General features: G+C 36.0%; 1 protein-coding gene across 1 annotated transcript; it reads right to left on the reverse strand.

The window, feature by feature from the left end:
* Nucleotides 1–298: 298 nt before the first annotated feature.
* On the reverse strand, nucleotides 299–3419 carry LOC143575870 (transcription factor bHLH63-like). The gene is made up of 7 exons (XM_077060127.1): nucleotides 2999–3419; nucleotides 2497–2673; nucleotides 1995–2129; nucleotides 1821–1892; nucleotides 1494–1664; nucleotides 1293–1401; nucleotides 299–525 (listed from the first exon to the last, which is right to left on the reverse strand). The coding sequence occupies exons 1-7, from the start codon at nucleotides 3311–3313 to the stop codon at nucleotides 488–490; spliced, it is 1017 nt and encodes a 338-aa protein (XP_076916242.1). The 5' UTR covers nucleotides 3314–3419; the 3' UTR covers nucleotides 299–487.
* Between the last annotated feature and the right edge of the window lie 10174 nt (nucleotides 3420–13593).

Here is a 13593-nt window from a genome sequence, read left to right on the forward strand (position 1 = left end):
TGATTAACGTATTTTACCAACGAGTTTGGTAAGAACTATAAAACAAACAATTTTTTTTATTAAAATAGGTCAGACAGGTCGGGTGACATGAATACAAGGCTAGTTGTTTAAGCTCTTAAATGTTTATACATCTCAATCAAAGTTGTCTATTTTGGTCCCATAGGAGTTGTTACTATCATGGTTGTAGTTGGCTCATTGCATTTCAATTAAATTCATCAAAATATTAACATTTTTCACATTTAAATTTATATTATATTTTTATGCATTTGCAAGTTGCACTTTCAAAGCCACTTGTGATTATTCTTAAACAAAACATTACCTTAATGCTTACAACATAAGATGATAAACTGAGTTCTTGTTCTTGTTATTGTTTCTAGAATGCTTACATATATATATTATATGTATGTATATTTACATTGCAAATGAGTAATTAAAAATTAGTAAACATTTAGATTTGATCATGACAAAAAGAATTCTTCAAGTGGATTTACAACTCCATCTTCAAATGGCTTCCTTCATATGAACCTGAAAAAAAAATAATCAAGAAATCTTAAAAGAAAAATAAAAAAAAATCATGGTGCTAAAAGTAATTGACTTCTCTTCACAGAGGATATATTGCAATGTTGTTATAACAAGACCGATCATCAAACCATCCGTCTTACTCGTCCATCGATTAGACTGGTTTTGAAAACCAGATGACGTCATAAATTTTTTAAAACTAAACCATACACGTGTGTGTGTCTAATTTTAAAAGATATAGTACTAGATTTTTTTGATCTACTAATTAGAATTTGAAAAGAAAAGGATATAGCTTGAAAATTAAGTCCAAACTATACTGATCCGGTTCAACCAGTCGGTACCATATCCACATCCCAAATAAAAAGTGACTAAAAAGTGCTCAACCGAACAGCGAAGCCCTATTCGGTCCCAAGGTCATTAATACAATTAATTATCAATGGCAACCCGAAGTTTGATCTTTTTGAAAGAAGACACTCAGATACCAACTAGCAACTTAATTGGTTAAGGGTTCAATCCCTATAGAGTGTAACATTTCGTCATTAAAAAAAACCAACTTCCTTGGTCCAAAAATGTGAACTTAATTTGACCAACTTTTTATTTGATTTTTGTGGGTATATTTTATTTATATATATGCAACTCTATCTTTGCATTAACTATGTTTAAATGTTCATGTTAAGCCTGCTGAAATTCAGATGACCAGAAACCACATATAGCATGTAACATTAAAAAATATTTATAAAAACACCTTGATATTAAATTTATTCTCTTTTTACCTGTATATTTATGGGGTTGAAAAGGAATTGTTGATGATTCTTGTTGAATTTTCATTCTGTATAGATTTTGTAGATCACCATCCCATGTCACATGACTTGGCTGCATTTGCTACAATAATAATAATAATAAAACATTTATAAGAAATTAGTGCGATCTGTTGATAGTCGAAGCAAATTATTTACAACGAAAGTAAGAATTACATTGAAGCACGATGAAACAACGAATGAATCAGGAATTGAAACCGGACCACCAATGCTTCTTCTTAACATTGTGTCAATCGGACTATTTCCCATTTCTAGTAGCGAATTTACTTGAAAATAAGTAGGATTCGCCATTTCAGACGAATAACTGACCGCTGGAACTTCAAACATCTGATATGTGAATAATAATAATAATAAATATATGTTAGCAAACTACTAAAGTATTTTGTTTATTTAATAGGGTCGGGTGAGTTTTCTGGTAACAGGTTCTTATGGTTTAAAAATAAAACAGGTTTTAAGAATAATGTTAATATGTTAATTAATTACCTCTTTCATGATTAGATTATCAATGTCAAAATCTAATCTAGGTTGAAGAGCAGCAAGCTTCATGGACAAGAACTGTTGAGAATCAAAATCATAGATATATGATTAGTTTTTTTATTTTTAGAAAGTTGGAGTCAATAATGATGTGATGATTAAATAATAATTTTAGTTGCTTACTTCTACGTGCTTTTGAAGAGATTGCACATAATTAATGATTTCATCAAGCATTCCTGCTTTTCCAGTAATCTTATTGCAGCCTGGAACTAAATCTTGCAAATACTTCATTCTCTCACTTATTTTCTCTCTTCTTACCTGTTCAAAAGTCCAAATATTAAAATTATTAAGCACAAATGGGCTAAATTAGTTATTTAAATAATTAATAATTTGTATAATGAAAATCCCATTAATTATAAATTTTAATAATATAAACTTTAATGATCTAAATTATATGACTTATTGGTCGATAATAAGAATCCATACTGTAATTTAAACAGTGACAGCCAGTAGCTTTTAATAATTAAAGTATGACTCATTGGTCAATGTTAATAATAATCTATACTTCAATTTAACCGTTGACACTTCTAAATTTCATTTTCGTACCACTTGAATAATTATCATAAATTTACACTCAGTTTTCAACAGACCAACGAGTCATAGTTTGAATTAATAAACGACGTACTCGTTCAGCGAGACTATGGCTATCGGTAGCTTGACCACGACGAGCTCGAACATGAATATAATCTTGTTTTGGAGCTTCTTTAGCCTTTGGTTTCTCTTTTGTTGAAGTTTCTACGGAGTTCTCTTCAGAACACCCCTTTATTTTCTTTTCTTTAACACCATTGTCTTTCAAAACCACCTAAATATTATTAAATTAAATCACCCATTAAAAAAGTTAAAAAATTTTATACTTCACAACAATCTTTTTCAATAATAATAATAATAATAAGGGTAAGATTAACGTACAAATGAAATTAACGTGTTAAACGTGAGAATCAGGTAAAGTAATTATCTATACAAGTACAATAATTATTATTAATTACTGTACTTGTATATATAATTACTCTATAATAATTACTGTACTTGTATATATAATTGCTTTACTTGATTCTCACGTTTAACACGTTAATTTCATTTTTATTTTATCCAACCCCTAATAATAATAATAATAATAATAATCCAACCTTTTGCTTCTCATCTTCAAGGGCTTTCATTTTCTTAATATTATGATCATCCACCATTAATGTTGGGATCGGTTGATCACGACACACATCATTAAAATCCGGCCACCCGAATTGCATACCCGGGTCGGGTTTAATATCAACCAAACCCCGGAATTGGTTATGTTCATTCCCATTCAAACATTGTAGTTGTTGTTGTTGTTGTTTCAGTCTGGCTTGTTGTCGCTCGAAAACACTCATATCGGTGCCGCGGGTGACCGTGGCGTTGTTCATGGTGGTGTAGGGGCCATGTAGCATCTCCATGGAAGCTGCATTCATTTTTATATCAAGATTTTTAAAGGGTGTGTATTTTTGTAAACAAGAGTTATATTTTTAACAAAATGTATGACATATATATAGAGAGAGATATATAATAAGGATAAGGAGGGAGGGTGTGTGTGGGATATATATATTATATATATGTATATATAATACATATAATTATATATAGAAAGTGGCCGGAGAGTGTCAGAGATGGCCGGAATAAATAAGGGTTGAGTGGGGAGTGGTGGTAGGGCAAGGTCACCATAGGGACAGCAATGGGCAATGGGGCCTCACTGACATGACTGCCACGTGGTGTGTTCCTGCAAATACTAATTTATTTTGGGTAACAATTTCAGTTTACATAAGCGAGTTCAAACCTTATTATCATCAGCTTATATGGAAGATAGTCAGGGTTCGCGTTCTGATCACACTCGGTTTTACCGGCTTTAAGCTGTCGTGCCGATTAGCGTGCATGGGGGTCGGGTTTTATCCGGGGAATCCCTCAATAGGTGGACCGCTAGGGGCTCCGTCCGTCCGGACTTGTGGCCGGCGCTGGCTACCTTTAATTAGCCAATGGAGGCCCCGTACGAAATACCCGACGTTACTTAGTTGGCCGTTTCAAAAAAAAAAAAACAATTTGACTTTATTATTAAACTGGAAGTAGTCTCTTTATTTTTATAGTGTAGAGGTAAGATGGTTTATATCTTGCATTTCTCAAAATCTATTATAGCTTTGCTATTGGAGAATTTAGTTAGTAATATGATGATAATGATGATATATTAGTGTGTTTTAATAACCCTAATGTGTTCTTTTCCGATATGGTTTAGCGGTAGAAAATGTGGGGTTTTCAATGGAGACTCGGGTTTAATCTTCACTGACAATACTTTAGAGGGGTATGGGTGGCTCAATGAATGAAGAATGAGATATTTGTGATATCCAGTTTGATCCTTAGGGGTTCGGGTTTTACTAGTAGTTGGCCTCGGGCGGGTGGATTTTTCCCGGAACTGGAGATAACTTGGAAGCACTTAAAGGCTTGGTAAGACTGAGTTGAGCCAGCTGGTGATAAATTTTTGTCATTGGGTCACCCTGTATGAAATACCTAGACAATTCTAAATTTGTTAGGCCGTTAAAAAAAATAACCCTAACTAATACGGTAAGATTTGTTATGCATGCTTTTTACAAATTTATAAATGAACATGAGGGTTATGATCCGTAGCTGAAGTAAAGGATAGCGGTGAGGGTGATGTGACAGGGGTGGTGACTACACCGGTTAATCTTTTGTGAATTAAAGTAACACATTTGTATATAATATATATTGGATTGAAGTTGAATCAAAATGTATAAATGTATTGTTTAGTCTTAACGTATATTCTTTGCACAAATTCAAAAGTTTTTATAGTAATGTATACAAAATATAGTAAACAAACACACATTATTTTTAAAAAGTTTATGAAACAAAATAAATATCAAGAATGATGTATATCCTGAGTTACATGTAATAAACCTATAACTTCTAAATAGTTATAGCTTAGGGGAAGGGACATATTGTTGGAGCGCCTTAATTAGGCATTTATTTTTCATTGTTAGAAATATCTAAAACTATTTTACATACCATCTTTTAGTATATTTTATTAGAATATATATTATAATATCATAGTTTTTATAATATTGTATTTTTATATTTTTCATTTGTTGTGAAAGTATTTTTGTCTTACTAAAAAAAATAGCGAGTGTATATCTATTACATATGTTTCTGGTTAAACTCGGTTCAAATGAAAATATATATATCATATCATCAGATGCTTGTCTTACAACCAAATCAATTTTAAACATTTGAAATGAATTTTTTAAGTCAGCAATGTTATTTTATACGGATTTGAGTTTATTTAAATAATTGCAACGATTAACTAACAGCTAACAGTGATGAATTGCTTTTTATATCATACAAGTTTAAATAAATATTCGAGTTATCCTATAGTCTTCGTATAATTAATAACGATCAAAGTAAAACAAATATAACCTAAAATCAATGTCATAAGAATGTAAAATGCCTTTAATGATTAACTTAGTAAAAAAAATCCTAGGCCATTGAAATTTAGTTCAACTAATATTAAAGGGGAAATGAATATGTGAGCTAGAGACTACAAAGTTTCAAGTTCTAATCCGATCTCAGTCGGGTTTTACCGCATGAGGCTTGCAGATGGATTTTTCCAGGAATGGAAATAGTGGACTTGGACTATCCAACGTTATCTACGATCACGGACATATGTGTCATCTTTTGCTATTGGGTTATCCGTTACCCTGTGATAGTCAGACTTTATTCGTTGTTTGTTAAAAAAATAGTAAAAAAATGTAAACCTAGATGCTACGAGTGTGATAGTCAGACTTTATTCGTTGTTTGTTAAAAAAATGGTAAAAAAAATGTAAACCTAGATGCTACGAAGTAATTAAATGGAAATGTAGAATCTTGAAAAGTGTTGTACTTTAAAACCCACCTGAAATAAAATCATTGATGTTTTCTGGTGAATGCAACAAAAATCTATATTAAAATATCTTGACTTAAGTTAAAATAAAAAAATTAATATTCTCTGTCTTCATGATTAACATGAGACTAGTGCTTTAAACAAGTGTGTACTGTGTGTTGTGGCGGGGTCATGACGAGAACTTGATCGGTAGTAGTTTGATTCGTTACGATACAAACTTTATTACATGTTTTGTATATTATATAATATTAGACCAACTTTTCTTAATAAAAATGATGTATAATTAAGAAACATTAGAGTAATAAACTGAGTTCGACTCTTTTAATTTATATAAGAGACTATGGTTTTTTATTTCACTTAGGTAAATGAAGCATTTGAGGTTAGGATGAGCTAGGTACCGACCGGTACTGGTACCGAAAATTTCAGTACCGATTTCCTAAAATCATGGTGCCACTAGAGGAAATGTTTAGTTTGGTAATGATACAGTAATAACATTGAAGTCAAATTCGGGAAATATCGGTATCGCATCGATACCGAAAAATAAAAGAGTTGGTACCGATTCGATGCCAACACCGGTACCCGTACCCATTTGCTCATCACTAATCTGAAGATGTATATAGAGTTGCTAACTCTAGTTGGGAAAATCAGTTGGCATTCAAGCAAGAGAGAGAAAAAGTTACGGTCACACTAGAAGTGGGACAAAAAGCAAGGCTCGTTATTTCGATCAGCTTATTAGAAAGGGGCTACCACCGTAGTGAGATCAAACGGCTCTAGCTTCCTAATGATAATCTAATCATCTTCTAGACACCTGACCTCACTAAGACCTTTCCCAATTGCTCAAACATTTTCCATCTTTTATGTTGGAAAATGGAACCAATTACCTTCTTATTTAAGAAAAAAATCACCTCAAGCTGACTCATTTCAAAATCAACGTTTAAAAGTTGTGTGTAACATCACGTAAATTTCGGGCCAAAAATGTCAATTTACAAAGTCAAGGGACCAATTATGCCGATCTTCAAACTTCAGGGACTTAAATGAAAATTCTGATTTTCCTGACCTATCTCGATACGCGATGGATCAGAGGAGACCCCCATCGCGTACCGCGATAGGGTTATCTGACACGCAGTGACACGTGTGCCACGTGGCACACAGTGACAACGTCTGCCGCCACGTGTCACCACGTGCCAACACGTCCACCACGTGTCGCCACATGGCAGGTCTACTCACTGACTCAGCAAGCCTACATCGCGCTACGCGATGGGCTTGCCAAGGAACCCATCGCGCGTAGCGCGATGGGGTCCAAAATTGGCTCTATAAACAGCAGCTACGGGTTCTCACAATCCACACACCAAATCTCACACATTACTCTCTCTCTCTCTCTAGTCTCTCTCTAAACCTCGATTTGCGTACCCTCGATCCATCTCGAAATCCGTGCCCCGATTCCTCGATAACCGTGCTATTATCTCGATATTTGTGCTACTTCCGAACGATATTCCAAACAAGGAGGAGGTGTTGTTTAGACGTCCAGACGAGTATCTCGAAGTGCTTGCCGAGAAGAGTTGGTGTCTCGATAAGTGTGTCAAAGGGTTGATCAAGCGTGTGTTGATAAAGAGAATAGAGTCGAAGTGATGCCCGAGTGAGTAGGGTGTATTAAGCCAAGACAGGTAGGCATAATGCCCGAATAAAATAATAATAAAATATTATCGAGGCTTAATACCTCAAGTCGAAGTTATCCTCGAAAAACAAAGAAATATATAACAAAGAAAATACAGAAAAGAAAAATAATATATATATATATATATATATATATATATGTGAATATATATGTATAAATTATTCTTTGTTATAAAATATATTATTTAAGTAGTATACTTAAATAATAAAGAAAGAAATATGTTTCTTAAACAAGAAGAAACGTAGGGTTTTATAAATAAACTAAAGGTTTATAAATATTACTTTTAAACTAAAGGTTTTAAAGTAAAAAGAGATAATGAACTAAAGGTTCATCGAGATAAATAAGACTAAAGCTCTTAAGCCAGATTGTATATCCGACTAATAAAAGTTATACTCGTACTATAGGTGCGAGATAGCAAGAAAAAGACTCACGGACGGTGTTGGAAGCCGATCCCATTGAAAGGGTGAACACGTCCCACTTTTACAAACTTGTTTTCAAACAAACAAACGTGTTATGTGTAAAAACTTTACATGAGACTAAGTGTCTCTAAAAACATTGTAAATAAGAGTATAAGCCTAGCCCTCAGGCTGTAGTATACGTTTGTCTGGATCCTTACATATGTGGAACGCGGTGGGCACATCGCACCACGCCTGGTCACGACCTCCAGCCACGATGGGCCGAACCAAAGTATGTTCGAGTGAGAATGACCTTGTGTATATTTATGGTACCTAAGTACGTCGAAACGCCGCGGTGACCTAGTGTAGAGACTCGAGTTTATGATGATTGTTTAACTTGATTATTCCTAAGCCAAGATGGGCCGAGACTTACGTGGTCTCAAGGGGTGATTAAGTAAAAGAAAATATTTTAGCGTCAGCATATTCACCAGCATTCGTTGCTGACATATTTTTAATATTTTGCAGGTAATCAAGATTAGAGCTTGAAAGACGAAGAGCTCAAGTATCCGATGGCTCGGATAATTTTATGTAAATATTAAAATATGGTGGTTTTGTAAAACATATAAACAAGTAAATACTAAACGAGACTTTCGTCACGTCTTTTGTATTGTAAATATTTATAATATCGATCCTTAAGTTTTTATAAGTCTTCCGCTAATAACCATAACTCTGATTTATTTACAAATGTGGTACCAACTATTGATCACACTTCTAGGCCTAAGATGGGGGAGTGACATTGTGCTTGGCTCATGAATAAGTTTACAAGCTTGAGCTTAACTCATTTTGAGACCAGGGTCTAAAACCCGAATTTGGCTCACTTATCAAATAAACTTTTTTTTATCATAATTATATTTAATGTAGTTATAATATAATTACCCTAGATCTCACTCTAGCCCCTAGATCTTTCTTGGCGTTCTAATCAGTTGACCCTAGATCTCACTCTGTAGATCTCTTCTTGGCAAAAATGATCGGCCCTAGATCTCATCATGACAGCGACCTTGGTTTTAAAAAGCGAGAGGCGAACAAAAGCGATGAGGTCTAAAACTGAAGCGCAAAGCACAATTTTCGTATATGAGGCGTAAGGTTTTTATATAATTTTTTTAAATATATATCTTATGTTTTTAGCATCCCAACTCTAAATGTAGCAATTAATAGATGTTATATATGATTTAATATATAAATTATCTACATATACAACCTAAAAAACATGTTTTACAACATTTTGATGCATAAAAACGACATCTGTACGAAAGGCGCTCGCTTCGGGTACGCCTCGGCTTCGCCTTAGGCCGCTTTTTGCCTAAAAATAGCGCATCACTTTCGCCTTTTGAACATTGCTCGCCTTGAGTAGGCAAAAGCGATGAAGCTCTCGCCTTAGGTCGCCTCTCGCCTCAGGCACGCTTTTTTAAACCAAGACGGCGGCAAGCTTTCATATAGCGACTGGATATCAATTCCGGGAACCACGAGCTTGTTCCACAATTACACCAAGCTATGATGATTGAATCACTTCAAGGCTCATGATTAATCAAACACTTTATTGTTGCAAAAGAAAACTGACTCAAAAATTCGTTACAATAACTCTTTATTGATCACACCTTTAAACCATCTACCCAAACCCCGTATTTATAGATCTAATCCTAACTAGGTGACCAAGACATTTACCATAACAATCATATTAGAATTAGGAAACTAAACCAACTTGACCAACTTATCAACTTAGATCCTTCCACATTCACCGATTTATGATTATGGTCCAGAATTACCAACATTATATTATATAAATTCCATTATATTTCTTTATATAAGTAGACTTGGTTCCGTTCAAAGTAGAAAACCGTTTAAAGTATATTGATGATTTGATTATACTTTCTGCTAGTTAAAACTAAAAAATATATGAAGTTAACCCCTATTTGGGACCCTTTAAATTTGAATGCCAAAGGTTCTTATTTTCTTATACAACTGAACCACTCCTAAGGGTGGACAGAGTGCTCATGAGGTGGCTTCGGGATGGGTTTGGCCCTCGGAAAAAAATGTAACACTTCAATAGAAAATTTCAAAACTCTGTCATGTTTGTAATCTTGTCTAAAATCAAGACCGAATAAATATCGTTATTTGTAAAAATATAATGGTAAAGAGTCATTGTCATTGTCCTCTTTATAGTATTAAAAGATTTTATGAAGGGTCAAATTCTCAAGCGACATTCTTTGGCCCATGAAAGTCGATTGATGTGACGAAATATAACATCTCTAACTTCACCACAATTAAGTAAATATTTGATGTAATTCTAAGCGTTACATAGCCCAATTATAAAATGCAAATATTAGATAAGAGTATATTGTTTATTTTAGTATCTATCAAGCAATTTTAAGTAATCAAGATTTACGTGAAAATCAAAAAAAGAATCACAAAAGATGTTGATACGGGTTAACAGAAGCGGGGTGTTAAGACTATTATGATTTCAAGCACTAAGGAACATTTAAGGTTGTAAGGGGTCAAGCCTCTAGGCTATAAGGATCCAAAGGCGAGAGTAAAGGTACTACTGGTTGTCTATGGGGTCTAAGGGACAACGCCCCTAGTTGGAGCCATGTTGGAAAAATGTATCTGCTTCATGGCCGTCTCAACCCTTTTCAAGACTTAAATCAAAGAAAAACTTAGTGACCTTTCCTATAAATATTTATTGAAGTTATATTTTAAGTGTAAAAAAAATAAGATTAAATAAACAAATTATATTTAAATAAAACCATCAAAAATAAATATTTTATTTTCTAGTGCTTTTATTAGACATATTATTTAGTTTTAAACAATAATATCTAGTTTTTAACTATACTATTTCATCTAGCTCATGGTTTATCACTGATTTGATATTCTTTTATTACAAATTAATATGTTATTCAATTAATATATTTTTTTGATATCCATGTACACTTATAATTTCAACTCAAGCAGGAAAAGATAATAAAAAAATAACAAAAAAAAGTATACGTCAAGAGAAAAGCATATGTACAAATCATTCTTATCATTTTGTTGCAAAAGTTTCTCTCTTCTTTCTTAACAATCATGAATGTCACATTTACAAAAGATACATCCGGCTTAGAAAATATATTACATAACATCTTAAGATTGGAGGCCTTCAAGATATGGAGGCCTACAGCCGTTGCTTTACTTGGATTACCCTACTGATCTGCTTAAAGATGCATGTTTCATTAGAAATGCAATATATAATTGTTTGGTTGGGTAAAAGGTGTATGGAAGATTATCTTCAAAATTTTAACTGAAAACGTAAGTTGCTACTAATCGTAAGTAGTAACTAAGATCAGTTGCAATGCAGTCAAACACCAGACATCGGTGAAGAGGTATGTACCCGCCTTAACATCGAGCGGGGCGGGTCAACCCACAAGATATGGACAAGAGGCTTGAAATCAAGATATCATGAAGGCACAAAGCCAAAACCTATGCGCATGGCGCATATCACATATGCTCACGCATCACATATGCTCACGCATATCACATATGCTCACGCATCACATATGCCCACGCGTATCACATGCTCACGCACCATATATGCTCACGCATATCACATCTGCGCGTGGCGCATCTGCGCGTGGCGCATATCACATGCTCACGCATCATACATGCTCACGCATATCACATCTGCGCGTGGCGCATATTACATATGCTTGCGCATATCACATCTGCGCATGAAACATCTGCGCGTGAGAATAAAGAGAAGACCTCGCGCATCCTCAGGATAGGCGCATATCACACATGCACATAATCAACCTCGTCCTTATCCAAATCAGGATAAGAACAACCTTGATTGTGCTCGTCAGACAACCTTCCAGAAGGTATCCTTTAAGGAATAAGAATATGCTGATGTTGACAGCTGCCAATGAAAGGTGGACAACTCAGCAAAACCCATGTGCTACCACGTGATTGCACATGGGTCAGGTGAAATACCTGGGTCAGAGAATAATCAATGAAAAAGCACCAGGTGTCCTAAGGACACGTGGCGCAAAGCGATAGGAGGAGGCCAAAAAGGCCCTAATGGGATCTGAGCCCAATCATTGGAAACCCTAGCATTATAAATACCACACCACCTCCACAAGGGGAGGTAAGCAAGAAAATACATTCCAATTCCTTACTCACTCTCAGATTATTATTATCTTCTCCTACAATCTCTTATTCTCACACCGGAGGGTTACCCCAAAGAGGACCCCTCTGTCCCTTTCTGAGGGGTAAGTTCACGGTGCTGCTCGTTTTGTAGGTGGAAGAATTCATACTCCGGAGAACCATCGGTGAAATAGCATACTCATACCCGAGGAAAGTTGATCGTCTACCAGTGAGTCGATCCACGTTTCTTCATTGGCGCCATCACCTGTTACAACGGCAACAAAATCACCATCCCATCAGTTCTCTCTGAAAAACTTCACCATGGTTTCTGGTGTTCGAAACAGCGATCAAGCTCTGGAGGATATTGAGCGTGAGGATGTTAATGAGGGACAGCAGTTTCTGAGGGTGCCGCGTGATTCTGCGCGCACCACCAGTAACCATCCCTTCATCACAACTCCTCATAGCCAGACTGAAACTCCTCCAGACGATCTCACGTTCCAAAATCTGACTGGCGCGAAACAAAAAGGACGAATGGGTCCAGAAGTTGAAGCCAATGACCCTAAAGAATGGCTCATAAACGAACAACGACGTTTAATGGACAAATACAATGAGCTGGTCAAACACAAAAAGTTAGCCAACTTAACACAAAGGCTCGCGTTTGATAAGCAAACCGTTCAAGGAACAACAAAAAGGGCGCGCGCGCCGGAAGATGGTCACTCTGTTCACACCGAACATGCTGATTTTAGTGATGAAGAAGTGCACAGCATGAGGAAGACGCGAGATACTCATGCAGGAGGCTCACAGCTCCGCGCGCACATGAACATGGCGCCTGGAGCCAAAGCCGATCTGGATCTGTACACACCGTACAACCCACCAGCGAGAGGGCAAGTGGACGTAACCACACCATACAGGCCAGCCATCTTGGTGAAGCATTCAAAATTCACTGAACGCATCGCAAAGGCTCCTATTCAGCACAAAACCAAGATGCCAAGTGGTCTGGGCAAGTACGATGGCACAACAGATCCAGACGATTTCTTACAAGGTTTTTACAACACTGGAAACCTAGAAAGCTGGACGATGCCAACATGGTGTCACATGTTTGCTCGCTGCCTTACGGGCGCGGCGCGTGTCTGGTTCGAAAGCTTGCCGACTGGACAAATCGATGGGTTCGAAGAGCTATTGGAGAAGTTCCAAGCTCACTTTGTACAGCAGCGCAGGCACACGCGTGACCCCGATGACATCATGCACTGCGTGCGCAGGAATGATGAAACCATTGAAGACTACATAACCCGTTTCAATCAGGAATCTCTTGCAATTGGAGGTATCACTGAGCAACTCTTGCGCGTGGCCTTTATACAAGGTGCGCGCAGTGATCAACTCCGCAGAGCTCTCGTGAGCAGAGATGGCATGCCAACCACTTGGGCCAAGCTAATGGAAGCATCGCGAGTCTTCGCGCGAAATGAAAAACAAATTGCCCAAGATAGAGCAAGTGACAGAGGGCATCAAGTAGAAGCACCGCGCAACAACGAAAGGAGGGGTAAACAAAACTCTGTATGGTCCAGGTTGCAACAA

Source organism: Bidens hawaiensis, unplaced genomic scaffold (assembly GCF_021521415.1).
Source record: "Bidens hawaiensis isolate Kalapana, Puna unplaced genomic scaffold, B.hawaiensis_p1.1 tig00027767_1, whole genome shotgun sequence".
NCBI classification, from domain to species: domain Eukaryota; kingdom Viridiplantae; phylum Streptophyta; class Magnoliopsida; order Asterales; family Asteraceae; genus Bidens; species Bidens hawaiensis.